Source organism: Salvia splendens, unplaced genomic scaffold (assembly GCF_004379255.2).
Source record: "Salvia splendens isolate huo1 unplaced genomic scaffold, SspV2 ctg719, whole genome shotgun sequence".
NCBI lineage: Eukaryota > Viridiplantae > Streptophyta > Magnoliopsida > Lamiales > Lamiaceae > Salvia > Salvia splendens.
The window spans coordinates 1-17,940 of record NW_024599388.1 but is presented as its reverse complement, the minus strand read 5'-3'; the positions used below and the strand labels follow the sequence as shown (position 1 = coordinate 17,940).

The 17,940-nt window shown below is 36.4% G+C and overlaps 3 protein-coding genes and 1 pseudogene across 4 annotated transcripts; 2 read left to right on the top strand and 2 right to left on the bottom strand.

Annotated features, from left to right (window-relative positions):
• The first annotated feature begins 4,355 nt into the window (after positions 1-4,355).
• Positions 4,356-6,710, top strand: LOC121791095 (annotated as a pseudogene).
• Positions 6,711-8,118: 1,408 nt separating this feature from the next.
• On the top strand, positions 8,119-11,755 carry LOC121791093 (NAC domain-containing protein 53-like). 2 transcript variants are annotated; one of them, XM_042189137.1, is made up of 7 exons: positions 8,119-8,469; positions 9,096-9,373; positions 9,826-10,008; positions 10,133-10,225; positions 10,339-10,845; positions 10,930-11,044; positions 11,135-11,755. In XM_042189137.1, the coding sequence occupies exons 1-7, from the start codon at positions 8,280-8,282 to the stop codon at positions 11,548-11,550; spliced, it is 1,782 nt and encodes a 593-aa protein (XP_042045071.1). In that variant the 5' UTR covers positions 8,119-8,279; the 3' UTR covers positions 11,551-11,755. The 2 variants fall into 2 exon arrangements, with proteins under 2 accessions (XP_042045071.1, XP_042045072.1); XM_042189138.1 differs by having other exon boundaries at positions 8,120-8,469; positions 10,345-10,845.
• A 60-nt stretch (positions 11,756-11,815) lies between these two features.
• On the bottom strand, positions 11,816-15,098 carry LOC121791094 (malate dehydrogenase [NADP], chloroplastic-like). The gene is made up of 13 exons (XM_042189139.1): positions 14,852-15,098; positions 14,641-14,737; positions 14,059-14,145; positions 13,817-13,901; positions 13,568-13,749; positions 13,337-13,407; positions 13,157-13,247; positions 12,980-13,054; positions 12,783-12,884; positions 12,468-12,590; positions 12,299-12,367; positions 12,160-12,228; positions 11,816-12,089 (listed from the first exon to the last, which is right to left on the bottom strand). Exons 1-13 carry the CDS (start codon positions 15,001-15,003, stop codon positions 11,982-11,984), a joined length of 1,311 nt encoding a protein of 436 aa, XP_042045073.1. The 5' UTR covers positions 15,004-15,098; the 3' UTR covers positions 11,816-11,981.
• Positions 15,099-15,894: 796 nt separating this feature from the next.
• Positions 15,895-17,085, bottom strand: LOC121791092 (receptor-like protein 33). The gene has a single exon (XM_042189136.1). It carries the CDS (start codon positions 17,083-17,085, stop codon positions 15,895-15,897), a length of 1,191 nt encoding a protein of 396 aa, XP_042045070.1.
• Between the last annotated feature and the right edge of the window lie 855 nt (positions 17,086-17,940).

The following is a 17,940-nucleotide window of genomic DNA, read 5'->3' as shown; positions in this document are numbered from 1 at the left end:
ATCAACACATTTAGAAAAAGATGATATTTTAAAAGTGTTTTCAAACTTCCAGCTTTCTATTTTTCAATACGGAGGGAGTATTATTTTAATTAAAAATAGATGTTTTAAACATAGTCAAAGATATAGTTTTATACTTGAATGAGATAATTAAAAGAAATGAAAATTCAAAATAATATTGTATTTTACCAATCATAATTTGATGAAATTTTATAATTTAAATAAATATTATCCATAATATAAAAAAAAGAAGATCCAATGGAGTACAACGATATTGCTATTTTGACAAACATGCTTGAGTAATTCTACCATCTAATAATTATATAATGCTCTCTTCGTTCATAATTGTCCAATTTCTATTTTCGGTCATTCATAATATATTATCCACGTTTACTTTTGGTAAGTAGACTCTCACACTCAACTAAATCATTACATTTATGCATATTACTACTTTAAAATTATATTAAAGTGAGACATAATATTTTACTAACTTTTTCCACTTAATTTTCTTTACATCTTATAGATCTGTATTGATCAAATATGGACAATATTTCATGAACGAATGAATATTATTTATTTGAATGATATACTTTAAGTTAACTTTAAAAAATGACCAACTATATTCACATAGACTATTTTGAGGGTACTTTTTCCACGTGGTGAAATCGGACTATTCACTTAATCTCTATCACGTGGAAAAAACCACACTTCATTCTTCAATCATTACAAAAATCTAAAAGTTAGTAGTATAAAGTTCATAAAATTAAACTTTAGATTTACTTATTTCCGGATTATAGTTGCATAATAATCCTATTTTAGCTTTTCGTAAATATAATCTTCTACTGTAATAGGAATGCATAATTTTATTAGATACTACTAGTGTTTATAGTTTGAATCCAAAGTTAATGAAATCACGGTTTATATTATTATATATTAATATGATGATAGTTGATTTTAAATTATATAGTCATTAATAGGATGCACTATTGAAGATATTGAAGGAAATCACAAATGATAAAGCTTATTTCACTATAAATATTTTTATTAAAATTAATTTCTCTAACTTTATTTTGTTGTAATGATTCATTAATATGATAAAAAAATTAAAAATATATAAGTCAATTTGTAAAATATCTTCCACACAACGTCTATAGTGTCAAAGCATCCACTTAATTTTATTCATTTAGAACAAGATAAATAATCTTAAATATGTTACAAATTGCAATATTAAATTTAAAAAGGCACCATAATAAATTTAATATTAGAATTGTAGTCATATGTGACATAAAAAAGTTTTTGTGATGATTTGTAAATAATAAAAAATGATGCTGAGCTGGATGGTAAATAGCATACTATTTATGGAATGAGTTATTGACTTATTGTTATTATTAGTACATGTTAAATTTGTGGTAAATAATGATACATTAAATGATTGACATCGAATAGAAGTAGGTTTGAGGTTTCGTAACGGATTGGCAATAAATTGCTTCACTAGAACTTCATCATAACTTTATTTCACAAAAATATTTTATTCTTCAAATTTTTATTTTCATTTTTTTTTACATGTTGACTCACATCACATGCGATAGTCACTTTCATATATGCCCCCATGCGTAATCTTTTATTTGTTTTCTTTTCTATGAAAGTCAAAATTTCAAACTAATTGTTATGTAAATTATATTATTAAATAAATTATCGTCTGTATGCATTTACAAATTAATAGTCACACAATCTAATTAATTGAAGATCTATTATTTTTTAATTCGGTCCCACCAACCTCGTTTTTCTTCGTTGTGTATGACTCGTGATTTAAATACATAATCTACTAAAAATGTTTTGCAATTATTGTTTTACACATTAAATTGATTGGTTACGGTAGTATCTGAACTTATTATGCTGATATCTGTCTATTTAAACTGAACATTTTACTAAATAACACGAGATTCTAAATGACGTTGTTAAATAAATTAAATCAAAAGAATAAATAATTAAATGTTTTCATTAGAAGAGAAAAGGAATAGTTTTTTGCTAAAAATAGACAATTTTTTTGGAACATACTAACAAATATATGGACATCAACGAATGGTTAGATTTTAGCTTGTAGACTTATTTAAGTATTTTAGTTAAGATTAATTATTTTAGTAAACCTAAATTTATTTATTAGTTTCAAATCAAAACCAAAACCTAGTATATCTATGATCCTAGTAAAGGAGTCTATATATCCAACAATTTTGATAAATTAGAAATTTCACTATATATTAATAAATTTCTACCTCATGGCTATTAAATTTGTGAAGCCTTGTTTTATCTTTTCTTCACACCCCATTGTCAAAATCCTAACTCGCCATTGTATATTTGTATATAATCAAATTTGTTTCTTTTTTAATTCTTATAAATTCCATATACTGTATTATCGTCATTGTATATGATCAAATTTGTTTCTTTTTTAATTCTTATAATTTCCATATATTATCGTCAATCTAACCAAACAAATTATAGAAAATAATCCTCAATTCAAAAGTTAATTAAATGTTATTTATGACATTTTCTCTCTCTCATGGAAACTATCGATTAAATGAGAAACAATGTCAACTATTATAAAATGAAAATTGTATTTCAAAATAATTGAAAATGAATATCATAATTATAAACTGCCAAAACTATTGAATTTTAGTCCAACTAACAAAGTATAATGGAAAACAAAGAACAATAAATGGAAAATTGCAATAAATGTTTCTTGCATAAGTAAAAAAGAGGATGATTCCTTCTCATCCCCAAATAACTACTCATAAAAAAGACAAGAATGGAAAACTTTTCACGAATAATTTAACATTTATTGAATTGTAATCCAGGTATGACTATGGCAACGGTACAATCACAATATAACTTTCAAAATATTTATTCCTAATTTTTAAATAATTAAATTATTCAATTTTATAATAAAAAATACATTATTTTATTGACACATCAACAGAAGTATAATCAATAAAAAAATATAAGTTTTATTTTAAAAATCAAAGAATACTATAATAAAAATTATATAGTTTTTTTATTCATATGAATTTACTAACCGTTATCTAAGTTGCGCCCTAAATAAACTATACGTCCGTACAATAGCTTAAAAATTCAAAAAATACCATAAATTGTGCGATACGACAAAAATTGTCCTTTTCCTCACGAAAATCTGCAACAGTTATCTTTAGTGTACTCGTAGTAAACTATTCCTCCGCGCAATAACTTGCGAGCTACGTAAAATGGATATACCATATCTTGGATACCAGACGTGAGATTCAATCAACCCAATAGTCAAACAAGCCAAATAAAAGGAATTAAATAGGGTTTCATAACGTATCTCATGAAATCGGAATTCACTGGTTGAAGAAAGTTGCCACCGACTTGCTGAAGTCGTCTGTCACCATTTAGGTTATATAATGAAATCGCACAACAGAAAATTGTTGAAACAAAGGAAAGAGATAAGATAGGGTTAGAGGTTGATTTATATAGTTTCCAATACCATCGCCCGATAGTGGAGTCGGTCGACGATGCATGTTCGACCCGACCTAGGTCTATCCCAGATTCATAAAAAAAACTCATTTTATACCCATGAAAATGTCACATTTTCATTTTAATCTGCCCTAAATAAGATAGTTCTTCATACTATGTATTTTTGAAAATTCGTGCAAACTGAAATGAGATTTCTAATGACGGACGGAGGAAGTTGGAATAGTTTTAAATAAAAGTTTGATACTCGTTAGTCGTTATTCTCGAGGGAGGAGGGCGAGATACAGAATTGTTACAAAAGTAAGGGGAAATACATTAATTTGAAATACGGAAACACTATATATATCACGTTACCAAAACAAAATTATACAATTAGTAACAGCTCATCGACACACACACACACACACACACACACACACACACACACACACACACACACACACACACTCACTCCATTTCTACTCTATCCTTCAACTTTCTTGCTTTGACATCGATTTCCGTGTCAAGCAAGTATCCTTACCACACACCACACACCCCACACCACACTCTCTCATTTCTTCAGCCTCTTGCCCAAAATCCACACCCCAATTTAGGTAAAAAATCTCCCAAAAAACCAATCCAAAATCCCTTTCTACATTTCATTTCTCCTATGTGTAATCCCTGAAAGCCATTCTCAAATCTTACTCTCTTTTCCATTAAAAAACCCAAACTTTTTTTTCCTGGTTTGTGTGCCTTTTTAGTGCACTTTTTTCATCCGGACTTTTGTAATTTATGTGTTAAAAGGGGTTTTTTTGCCACCAATTTCGTGTGTGTTTTGTTTGTGGGTTTGGTGTAATTTTGTAAAAAATATAATCAGGATGGAAACGGGGAAGGAGATTGTGGTGGCGGCGGCGATGGGGGCTCCTCCGCCGACTTCGGGTTTAGGTTTCATCCAACGGATGAGGAATTGGTGAGGTATTATTTGAGGAGAAAAGTTTGTGGGATGCCTTTCAGTTTTGAAGCAGTTAGTGAAATTGATGTCTACAAATCTGAGCCATGGGACCTTGCTGGTATGAAAAGATTCAATCTTTTTATATTTTTTAAAATAATTGTTTTAGATTCATGCTTTGTTTGGTGTAGTCTTTGAAGATTTCTGTTTTTTTTTTTGTTTATATATTTCAAGTTTAGACGAAGAAATGAAGTGAATGAGTGTTGTTTATATGTATAAGTTTGAATTTGCTTTGTTTTTGTGGATGAATTTATGAATGTGGTTCTGTTTTAGCCTCTTTTGGAACATGATTTTGGTCTCATTTGATGATGTTTTGTGAAATGAAGTGTTAGTGTGTGTCTTTGTAAATGATTTGTAATTGATGATGAGATTATAGTGACTGATGTTGTGACGAAGAGATGCAAACTCAATTCATGCTTTATTGTTGCTTTTAGACTGAATTCTGCAAGAGAATTGATGTTTTTATATGAAAATTGGCTAAAGATGAGATTTTGGTAGCCGGAATGGTAGAATTGCATTTAATGCTGATGGAACGAGTTCTACTCGTGTTTGCTGGTCCATTTTGTCGATTTCTATCTAGCTTATGTATTTGAAAAACTAATTCCTTCTTTTGTCATGATAATCTTGATGCCTAAACAGAGTATTCGTCGTTGAAGACGAGAGATCTAGAGTGGTACTTCTTTAGCCCTGTGGATAGGAAGTACGGCAATGGATCCAGGCTGAATCGTGCCACTGGGCAAGGGTACTGGAAGGCGACTGGGAAGGACCGCCCAGTGAAACACAAGAACGAGTCCATTGGAATGAAGAAAACGCTCGTTTTCCACAGCGGACGTGCCCCTGATGGAAAGAGGACTAATTGGGTGATGCACGAGTACAGGCTGTGCGACACAGAACTTGGAAAGGCCGGTGTTCTACAGGTGTGTGTCGATTCTCAGTGATGTTATATTAACTTCAAAAGTAATGAATCTTGAAATAAAATTCCTGTCTTGTTTCTCCAATTAGGATGCATTTGTGCTATGTAGAATCTTCCAGAAGAGTGGCCTCGGACCACCTAATGGGGACCGATATGCCCCATTTATCGAAGAGGAATGGGATGAGGATGCCCCGCTTGTGGTCCCCGGGGAAGACGTGGAAGATGACATGGCAAACGGCGATGAAGTGCTCGGAGATTGCACTAACACCGAACAGGTCTTGCACTTTACTTCTTTTCCTTGTGCATGTTTTGTTCATTATTGTGCAAGACTCTCTTTTATGGTTTAGATTATTGATTAGTTGCTTCTAAATTTATGTTTTCGATCTGTCCCATTAATTATTTCGATCGTTTTACGCATTTAAAATAGATAGAAACGAAAATTGGATGCGGTTAGAAGCACGTTTATCATATGCTATTGTACTTTAATCGTTTATCGTGTGAAATCGGGTTTTTTTTAGCATCACGAGATCTTGTAATTACTGTTTTTTTCCTAACAATCTCTCGAAATATGTCGCAGGACGCACAGCCTCTCGTTGCTCCACTCCTCCTCACGTACCCGGCCGATCCCCCCTGCCTCCCCTTCCTGGGCAAGAGGGATAGTCCCGCATTCGACCCAGAGCCCCTCTCGCTGGACAACGGCAAGAGACCGAAGCGCGATGATCCAAACTGCAGCATCGCAAACGGATCCGAGGACTCCACCACAACGAGCCACGGTCGTTCCTCGACAATGATGATGACGATAAACAACCTCCCGCCTGTAGAGATCCCCCTTCTAGAGACCCTAGGCGCGAAAGACAACCTCCCGGGCCGCACGCCCACGTTTAACTCGGCAGAACTGGAAAAATCCGTCCCTCCCGGCTACCTCAAGTTCATCAGCAACTTGGAGAAGGAGATCATCGACATCTCGTTGGACAGGGAGAGGCTGAAGATTGAAGTGATGAGAGCGCAAGCGATGATCAACATTCTTCAATCCCGAGTTGAGGCCTTGACCAAGGAAAACGCAGAGCGCGAGAGATGTGAATAGGGATGTGACGATGTAGCTGTCGCCCTCCTCGAGTTCTAGTGTCGTGTAGTTGCCGGCCCTTCACCACATTTTTTTGTGGCGCTGCTTTTGATTAGGACAGGGAAGGTAATTTCTGGGTTTTTAGATCGCTCTCTCTACAGTTTAACTGGGAATGAACAATGATGAATTTATGACAATGCAATTTTATTTTTTTAAATAAAGTTAGTTTATTTCGAGTTTTATAGTGAGATTTGGTTGATGCACACGTTGTGCAATCTCGATGAATTAAATGTCGTTTTGCTCGAGTCTTATCGAGATATGTTTCGAGTTTTATAATCAAATACATCGAGACGAATGTCATTTTGATTGTGCCGTGTCGAACCCAAAGTGCATATTCTTTGTAGACGGAGGGAGTATGATATTGGAATTAGGAATCTCTGTATGCAATAGACATAGTAGATTATTTATGCGCATAAATTTTAAAGATATTAAGATTTGTGTTGATACATGTAATCGTCAGCATAAAATTTAAAGATCATACTAATATTTTGAACAGAAATAAATAATGATGGAAAAAGTACGGATTGGACATAATTCCTTTATTTTTTACATAAAAAAAGTTTGCTGAAAATACTGGCACTGGAAAAAGATATTTTCACTGTTCATGAAATAATATTTCAGTTACCATCCATCTTGGATGTCAAAAGTTTAAAAATTTATTTACTTTTTTATTTAAATACGTGGACTTCATAATTAATTAAAATGGCAGCAATATCAAATTATCGTGCTAACTAAAAATATATTGTATACAAAAACAATGAAGCGAAAGGAAGCAAAACTTACGCTAGACCCACTTAATCACACATTTACTAGCCGCTTTAAATTATATATATTTAATTTAATAATTTTTTAAAATTAAATGACAATCTTATAAATTTCTCCAAAACTCCCTTTTATATATTGTATAGATAATTATATTTTATTATAAAATTAATAAAGTTGGAAGGGAATATAATACCACCAATTTGCCATATTAATAAATAGCACGAGGTTTAAATACTTAAGAAAATAATTTTTAATTGCAAGAATCCAAGGCGCCAAATATGATAATGACATGTTAGATTGGAGTGTGGGGCCCTTCCTTGAGGCCTAAGCTATTGACGACGTTACAATGGGGGAGTATATGTTTGGAATATTATTTTCCGAATCAAAGTCCAATTCATCAAAATAACAAATCAAACTAAATTATTTGGATTTAAATCTTTATTTATACTTTTATTAAAATTTTATGATTTGATTTTTTTATTCCAATCCAAATGACTAAGATATAGTATTGGAATATGAATATTGGATAGTCTTAATGTTATTTTATATCTTAATCTATAAAAAATAAATTATCGCATACTATAAATTTAGTATCATAAATTACGGAGCGAACCGAACGACTGCAATTATTTTTTCAAAAATCTCTCTATACGTATAATTCTTTTACATAAATCAAATAAATGGAAAAAAACAATAATTTAAATTGAGAAAAAGTTTGACCATAATAACGCTGTCAAATTTTTAACAGCGCAGTCGCCTTCACCTAACCTAGCTTACGTTACACTCAACACCTCCGTCACCGTCAAAACCCCTCTAATAAAAAAGCAAAATTTGCCTCTTTTTTTCTCCAAAAGCTTCGCCTCCAATGGCAATGGCGAATCCCTCCTCTCGACCACACTAAATCATCCCCAACCCCTCCCAAAACCTTCCATATAGATCCTAATTTTAGTTAGATATTGAAATTTTTTGAATTGAATCATCAATTTGATGCAATGGAGCTGGTAGCGAGTGGAAACAAGCCTTCGAGATTGCCGAGTTTGCTCGGGCCGGGCTTCCGATTTCACCCGACCGATGAGGAATTGGTGCAGTATTATCTGCGGCGAAAATCCAGCGGCAAAGGTTTCCGATTCGACGCTATTACTGATGTCGATGTTTACAAGGCCGAGCCCTGGGATCTCCCATGTATGTCTCTCTTTACCTCCTCTCTGTGTGTGTTTAGCGATTATGCCTTAGCTGATTAGCTCGAATTGTTGATCATGTGTATTAGCTGATTAGCTCGAATTGTTGATCATGATTTCGTGTGCACTGCGTCTATTTATTGTTTGATTGGTGAGATACAATGTTGATTATGTCTCAGTATTGAAAATTTAATTATTATTAAGAATCATCAGACTTGTGCTTGCAGTGGAAAACGAATTTGTGCCTTTTGCTTTACAAAGATGCCAATTGTTTATGGATGTAATATCGCGATTTCAGTACCGAGTTAAGTGATTAGTGGAAATCAATGATCGGGCTGAATTCGCGTAGGTGGCTTGTTGACTCGGGATTGAGAGGTGAAACAAGTCAACCCCCCTGAAATTTCGATTGTCAGTGAAGATGGTGAATGTAGATATTTGTTCAATTTCTTCTTTTGTATAAATAATTGGTGGAAAGCCCTATTTTTTATACTTATGCTTTCTTTTTATATTGATACGACTGTTTCTGGACGCGGCTACATGGCTCTATATGTTTAGATGCAAGATTTAACTAGTAGCTAATTTTACTCCTCATGGATGACTTTAGCTTTTATGTGATTTTGGGTGCTTTAGATATGTCAAAGATGAAGAACAGGGATTTGGAGTGGTATTTCTTCAGTTTTCTGGACAAGAAGTATGGCAATGGAGCGAGAGCAAACAGGGCAACTGAAAAAGGGTATTGGAAGACAACAGGAAAGGATAGGCCCATTTATCATAAAAGGCAGATTGTTGGTATGAAGAAAACTCTTGTGTATCATTGTGGACGGGCCCCCAAGGGTCAGAGGAGTAACTGGGTCATGCACGAGTACAGGCTTGCTGCCTCCGAGTCGGAGACTGCTAAAGTTGCTAAGGTTGGTTGTATTGGTTGCATGGTCGTGTCTCATCATGAGTTTTTATAGTACTCCTCCACCACCCCGCAGACACACTAATTGGAAGCATAAGCGAGGACGATGTTGCGAGGAACTTATGCAATGCCTCGGGGTAGGATGCTGGAGTAAGTTTGTGTTTGTTGATAGATGAAGAAAAATAAATCACTAGATTTGGACCTTAAGCAATATCACCCCCTATTTTAACACTAAGTAGTTTTTCCTCTCTGACTTTACTTCATTTCAACTAATATGTTATGTCCCCATTCCTAATTTGAATTTCTACATGAAAAAAAATCTCTTCAAGTGATGCTATTGATTATTGGCCAGATATTCGAGTTTTAATATTTCAACTATTATCTGTAATTCCAATTGATCAGTGCATTATTACTGTTATTCCGGATCTAATTTTTATTGGCATAATTTTTGTGGAGTAGGACTCGTTTGTTGTCTGCCGAATCTTTAAAAAGAGTGGCTCAGGTCCAAAGAATGGTGAGCAGTATGGAGCACCATTTGTGGAAGAGGAATGGGATGATGATGAGTTCGAATTGGTTCCACAGGACGAAGCTACAAATGAAATTGACTTTGGTGATAATACCTATATGCAAGAACTTAAGCAGGTTTTCACTTTTGGCAATATTTTTTGGGCTTGCATTATAATGTTTAAATGGGACAACCATCCTTGTACACTCTGTTCATTGCATTATATTCTCTCAAGTAGTATACTTTTTTTTTAAATTCCAGATTATTGAGTCAGATGTTCCGTTGAAGCTGACTCCTGTCAGCTCAGATGGCAGCCATGATTGTGAGGCCATTGAAACTTATAACAATCTGCAGGTTTGCACTTTGCAATATTTTTGGGCTTGCATATTAGTCTTAATGTGACAACTGTCCTTGTGCGTTCTGTTCATTTCATTGTGTACTCTCTCAAGTAGTATATTTTTTTAAAGTTTCAGATTATTGAGTCTGATGTTCTGTTGAACATGACTCCTGTCAGCTCAGATGGTAGCCATGATTGCGAGGCCGTTGAAACTTTTAGTGGTACCCAAAATCCCTTAGAGTCAGCAGGTGATAGCTATTGTCAACCCAGGATTTGTTATGACCAGAACATACCAAATTGGCCTGCTTCATATGATACAGAGGCTATACCAGTCAATCACGCAGACCTTGGTGAATGCAGCAAATCTGGGAACTCTGATTCTACTACCGATGATCTTAGTTTCTTGCTTGATGAACCGTTCCTCGATTCTTTTGAAAAATTCCTAAATGATGATGACGGATTCATTGAAGCTAATGATCTCTCAAAACCCCATGAAACTAATACTGGTGGTTTTGAAATGCTTGCTGAGTATCTTGATGCTGGTGATGATGATAGCTCGCTCTACTTTGCTTGCGATCCTTTTGTGATCTTCGGAAATGAGGATCTTGCTTCCAACCAGACATTGCTTCCTCAGATGGTAAGAATACATTTGAAGTTTCATTGTGTTTTCTTTGTACTGCTTCAAAATACTGATCTGTGGCTGTGTCTCTGTTTTTGGTAGAACATGGGCAATGGAACCGAGCAAGCAATGTTGCCAAGTGGACCACTTATCGACAATAATAACTTCAATGCTGTGTTTTCACCCGAGAAGCAAGCGTCTACAGAGTCTCAATCAGGTCATGGAAGTTTCTGGTTTGGATCATTTAATCCTTATCAAATGGATTTCTAGTTTCTGGTTGCTTTATTCGTTTTTCCATATGCTGCAGATTTCCAGCACCCATATATCAAGCAGGCAAGCCGGATGCTAGGGGACATCAATGCACCACCAGCATACGCTGCAGAGTTTCCCTCCAAAGATACGATGCGGCGTCTCAATTCTGTTGTGCGATCTCCCAGTTCAGTGCATGTTAGCGGCAGCACAATTCAAGTAAGGAACTTGACTATGGGCGGCAAAGGGACAACAGATCAGTCCTCTGGCAACCACAAGGACTTCAACATCGTCCTCTCTTTCGGCTTCTCACATGCTGATGACGGTTCTTCGAGTTTGGAATCGAGTGTTCACATTGTCCCAGGGAAGTCTGTTGCTGCGATCTCTCGGGGCTGGCTCTGCTTCATATTTTTCTGGATCCTAATCTTCTCAATGATGAGCTTCAGGTTTGGGAACTATGCAGGCATCAAGTGAAGCGGCTTGATGCGTTTTATAACACTTGCCAGATTCATTTCTACTTGTTGACTTATATCGCTGCATGAGCCAAATTTTTGTCATTTTTGTTCAGTTTTTGCAGTGGTTAGTATATATATATATATGCATATATAGGAATGAGTAGAATCTGATTTGACTGAGAATGTTAGTATCTTTCAGTATTTCATTTTGAACCCAAACATAATATGGCTGAGCTTCCTCTCTCTCTCTTTTGTGTGTGTTTGTGTGTGAAAAGAGATACCACTTCTGCAAATAGGGTTTTAAATTGAAGCTAAAGCATAAATAACAGTACCACAGCCTGAATGAGTTTGTGGCATGTGAGAACTGTGGGTGCAAATTCTACATACATAATCACAGCCAAGACTTGGCCTGAGCTGGCCGACGCTGTACGATGATCATTGCAAAATCTCTCACATTTCTCCGGGGAGCATCGTGTCCCCGGGGAGATCACATACAGCAATACCCTCTCCTGTAAGGTGAGCTACACATTTCTTCTCTGCCAGCAGCTCAGCTTCAGTCTGCAAAAAAATCAAGATTCATAAATCCCCAATTGTTCAGTCCAAACAAAATCGCAGAACAGAAACCTACCGTCTTAATTCGATTCCAAAGGTAGTCGTCGAATTCCACATCCTTGACGAGTTCATAATCTCCATCCCCCTACAAACAGAGGAGGAAGACGTTACACAAAGTCGTGTTAATTAACGAGACGAGCTCGCAAAACACTTACATTAGATCTGCAAGGCATGCTGAAGACAATGTCGTCTGCTATACAGTAAGGATTCCCAGTGGTATATACCTAAAAATATAAATGTTAGTTTAAGATGTGAAAGCATTATGTTAATTTTCTTGCATCTTTCAGTTGAAACTACAGCATTCTTAAAAGGAAAATCACTTACTCCTGTTGAAAACCAATCTCCCTCAGGTGTAGGCGTCACAAGAGATCTCATCGCGTCTACAATGGAAACAGCGGTCGATGCAGCTGATGATCTTCCCCATTTCTTAATGAGAACGCCACCTCTCTGAAAAATAAAACATCGAACGAGCTATGATCACCGGCTTCGCAAAATTAGACTATAGACGAAATAGTAGAACTCATCCGAAAAGACTAGTCTATTATAACAGAGAGCCTTTTTGGTAAATCATATGTTATACACAAATGATGCGAAACAAGTTTTATTGCACTGAAGTCCATAGCTATATCCACAACTTACCGTTTGGACCTTATTTGTGAACTCTTCTTCTAGCCATTTAGTATCTTTGATAACCTCCTTGACAGGCAAACCATTGATCCTAGCGTTCAAGAAGTCGGGAACCTAAAAACAATCGAACCACACAACCAGAACACAAGATTCTTACTTTACCCATCTTCAAAATTTGGAGTCAAAATCCACACAGTCTGAAAAATGACCTGAGTGGTAGAGTGGTTTCCCCAAATGGTCACATTCGACACTTTGTCGTAGAAGACTCCCGCCTTCAAGGCAAGCTGCGAATGATACGGGCAAGAATAAGATCACTCCAGAGTCGAGACATCAATCGTGTTGTCACAAAACAAGAAAACATAAGCATATAGAGAGAGCTTATGTACCTGACATTTTGCTCTGTTCTCATCCAATCTAGTCAAGGCATGGAAGTTTTTGGCAGGAATATTTGGAGCATTTTTCAAACAGATCAATGCGCTTCAAAGGAAAGAAGTTACATCCGTGAGAAGTCTCTGAGAAAATCAAGAACGAAGAAGAGAGCAAAAGGATGAGCGCGATCAACTTACTTGGTGTTGCAAGGGTTTCCCACGACGAGCACTTTCACATCACGGGAAGCAACAGCGTTAAGGGCCTTCCCCTGCATATAGTCCAAACATAAGAATTCATTCAAAAACTGGCCAACGAGAGGAGAAGGTTCATTTTGGTCTATGAACCGTGTAGCTATGTTGCCTTACAACCACAACTAAAGTCCGTCACACACATAAAACACGAAGAAGACAGAGAACAAGAAGCGAAACCTGTTCGACAAAGATCTGTCCATTGATGTCTAGTAGCGCTGCTCGCTCCATGCCTGGTCCACGAGGCTTGGCTCCAATCAGGAGAGCCCAATCCGCATCTTGGAAGACTTCGTATGGATCAATGCCGATGCTCACTTCCCTTAGTAGGGGAAACAACGAGTCCTCAAGCTCCATTGCCACACCTAGAATGTTATGGTTAGTAGCAGACAAAATTACAACGACTTGGAGCTTCGGAGTTCAAATTCATACCTTCAAGCGCCTGCAGTGATCGCTCGGATCCCAATAATTTCAAGGCAATCGGCTGATCATATCCAAGAACCTCACCAGAAGCAAGCTGAAATATCACAAAATCTATTACTCAATTGTTAATACTTCTTGAAGCAATTAATTCACAATGAAGCCTTCATTTTTCAATCACAAAACATGCATTTGTGCATTGACAGTTCAACAGAATCCCAACTTAAGATACTATTGGAACAAAATTTTCTTACTTTGAAGAGTAGATGATTGGATATCATTCCTGCAGCACCGGAGACCGCGATGTTAACCAACTTCTTCCACGACTTCGTTTCCTCCTCCTGCCAACGACACGGAAAGCGTGCATCCATACATTAGGGCACCACGGAACCAGATATTTCACGCTAGCGACCATGAATTAAACTCAATTTGTATAAATTTAACAAATTTATGAAAGTTCTAATTCTACTCTATCCCTCCATATATAAACTATGACTCACAATATATTACGTTCGACAGTGTTTCAATCGAGAACTATCTTAAAAAGAGAACTTGAAAACTTATCAGTTGGTGGCACAAACCATACAAACTGTCAACTAATAGTTCTTCAATATATAAATTTATTTACTTTTTATCCTTATCTACTACATGGATCACTACTTTCTTACTAAAAATGCATTTTTTATACATCACTTAAAATTTCTTTATCCACAATTTTCAACCACCTTTATTAAAACTTGTGTCACACCTCTTTAGGCCTATTTTTCGTGGACCAAGGAGTATTAAAATCGCATGAGAATTATGTCGAACGCGATATGTGCACTAAAAATACTCACAGCTTTGAGATCATAAGTTAGACAAAAAACCCCATAGCACTCAGCTTTCTTCTTCACTTCCTCCGCCTTCACCGCCTCCGGCGCCGCCTGAACTTTACTGCGCAAACAAATCCATCAAAAAACAAACTTTTATCAACTTCACTCAATCAATCAAAAAAAAAAACCCCAAAACAGCTGAAATTTGATGACATTTCTGCAAAAAAAGACTTACTTGGACGTGACAGAGCACCTAATTCCCGAATTCTTGATCGGCCGGAGATGGAGGCGGCGGAGGCCGGAAATTCTCGTGGAAGCATACGAAACCTCCGATGAAAAACGGTGGGCTGTGTTTGTGTATTGAGTTAGCTCTGCCACCGCCGCCATTGGAGCTGCAGCTGAGGCTGTGTGTGTGTGTGAAAAGTGTGAAGGAAGATGGGATTTGAAGTGTGTGAAAAGTGGGAGGGAAAGCAGAGGATGATGAATGAGTAAGAGAATGCATATATGGGAGTTGGGAGTTATGAGGTTGAGGGAGATGACACGTGGCGACAAGATATCATCTCATCTGGAAAAGAGTTATTTTGTGTTTGTACTGATTTGAGAATTTTTGATGCATTGAGATTTTTATGATTCTAGTAAGTTGCTTTCGTATGGGGATGGCTACAAATTTGGGAAATTTTGGTGAAGTTGAGGTCTTTGGTTTGTTTGCTCAAACACAAGATAAAAAATAAATCAAGAATAATACTCCCTCCCTAAAAATAGTCACTATTTTGTAGAAAATAAGACAAATGAAATAACTGCTAATGATACAAGCTTTATAATTTATAATTAACTTTTGAAAAGTGCGAAACAAACAATAATTTTACCATATTTTATAATGTATTTTAATAATAATAATAATAATTATTTTATTATTACATTTTTTATAAATTGAAATAAATAAATTTAGTGGACAGATGGAGCATAAATTTAGGGTTAATATGAATTTTTAATATTATTCTAAATATTATTGTGCATTGCAGTGACCGATCTAATCTTACATAAACTCCAAATCGACACATACTCAATTAAATTGTTCGATCTAATCTTACATAAACTCCAAATCGACACATACTCAATTAAATTGTTCGATCTATTAATGAAATAACAGCATATTACAAAAATACAATCACACGATAGAAGTTTGGAGCACACAAAAAGAAATACACATTGCTAAAAGAAAGTATTACATCACATTTCATATATGCTCTAATTAAACACAGACCACATTGCTCAACCTCACTGATGATACCTTCTTCTAACTGCATTCCTCTCTTCTCTTCTTCTTACTCTTCTTTCATGTCTCCTTCTCCTTCCTCTCTCAAAGAATATCTTGTCAGCAACCTCTTCTATCTTCTCAAAGTATCTTTCTCTCAACCTTCTGCAACATAACAGTGTCCACGCGACGCATCCTATTCCCACAACATAACCAGACGCAGCAAACACATATTCCCACTCAATCTCCTCCTCTTTTGGTTGTGAATCCTCTGATGGCGATGGACCGGGTGGACGACGGTTGTTGAAACTTCCGTTGAGTGGGAATCCAGATAACCCCGCGTTTCCTTCAAATGAATCTTCTGAAAACGTTTGAAACTGGCGGCCAGTTGGGATGGGTCCAGTGAGATGATTGTAAGACAGATTCAAGAATGATAGGAAATCGAGTTTTGTGAGCTCATCTGGTATTCTCCCGGTGAGCTTGTTTGAAGAGAGGTCGAGCGACCCAAGCTCTCTCAAGGCACCCAATGATCTTGGGATTGCATAAGTGAGAGAGTTGTGTGATAAGTTGAGAAGATAGAGTGAGGTGAGATTACCAATTGAATTTGGTATTTCTTTCTCAAAATGATTGGAAGACAAATCAATGCATGTAAAGTCAGGCCAAATCTTCACAAGCTTCACCTCTACATTTTTCAAAGTTAGTGTCACCTCATCCCGATATAAATCATTTGCACTTAAAATATCGGAGGCTGAACGCCTTAAATGTGCCTGACTTTGTAGCATCATTCGTCTCCAGCTTGAGAAGTTTAGGGAATCCAGAGTGCCACTGAAATGATTTGAAGATATATCCAAAATTTGAAGCTCAGGCCAACTCTTACCACATCTCAACTCTCCATGGAATCTGTTGGAGCGCAACACAAGAACCTTCAAGCTCTCCGGCAGCGCCATGCAAGGGAAACTATCATCAAAGTTGTTGTTTCCAACATTCATCACCGCTAATTCTACACAATTTGCCAAAGACTTGGGAATCTTCCCTCCTAAGTTGTTGTCACTAACATCAAAGGTTTTTAGCCCACACTCCCAATTAAATGTATCAGGGATGACACCGTTAATGTTGTTTCCCCTAATATTGAGAACTTGAAGGTAATAACTTTCTTGCAGTAGGCAGGGAGGTATGCTGCCGTTTAAGTTATTGAAAGACAAGTCGAGAACCATAAGTACAGGTATACTGCATATAGAGGTTGGAATTACTCCGGTTAGCCTATTGTTTGCGAGAAACAAGAAATTGGCAAAATAATAATCAGATTCGTTTTCGTTTGCGTTTGCGTCTGGACGGAGTAAGGGAAACTCTACAATGGAAATTTCTTCGATTTGTCCACTGAATTGGTTGTTGGATAGATAGAGATAATTAATTGAAGGGAGGGAAAAAAGATGGTTAGGAATGGTGCCGTTCAATGAATTGTGGCTTAAATCTAAACGACTGAGGTTTGTAAGACCTTGAAAATGCAAGTGAGAAAGTGAGCCCATTAGATTATTATCACTAAGCTTTATGGATTCAAGATTCTTGCAGTTATGAAATGAAGGAATCGAACCAGTGAGGAAGTTACTCGGTAAGTAGAGTTCAACTAGCTGAGTTAGGTTGGCCAGCGTGGATGGAATTGGTCCCTTGAAACCAGAGTCTGACAAATCAAGGATTGCCAAATTTGGGAGATGATGGAATTGGTTAGGAATCTCAGTTGTGGTGAAGTCATTGGATGAGAGGTCAAGCCTCGACAAGTATGTCAACCGAAAAGAGCTGATGACTCACCAATTCTGCCGGAGATGCCCTCGCTGTTGAGGAGCAAATGATAACGTGACCCGAGTCATCGCATTTCACGCGCTTCCATTCACAACAATCACCTGTCCCATTCCAATGCTCTAAACCCTGTGAAATGGAGGAGTTGAATTTGAATTCGCTCCTGAGCTCAAGTAACAACTTTTGTTGATCATCGAGGCATTGGCCATCCACAAATACTATGAACAACACCAAATAAAGGAAGCGGACAAGTATTGAAAGAGACATTACAATGA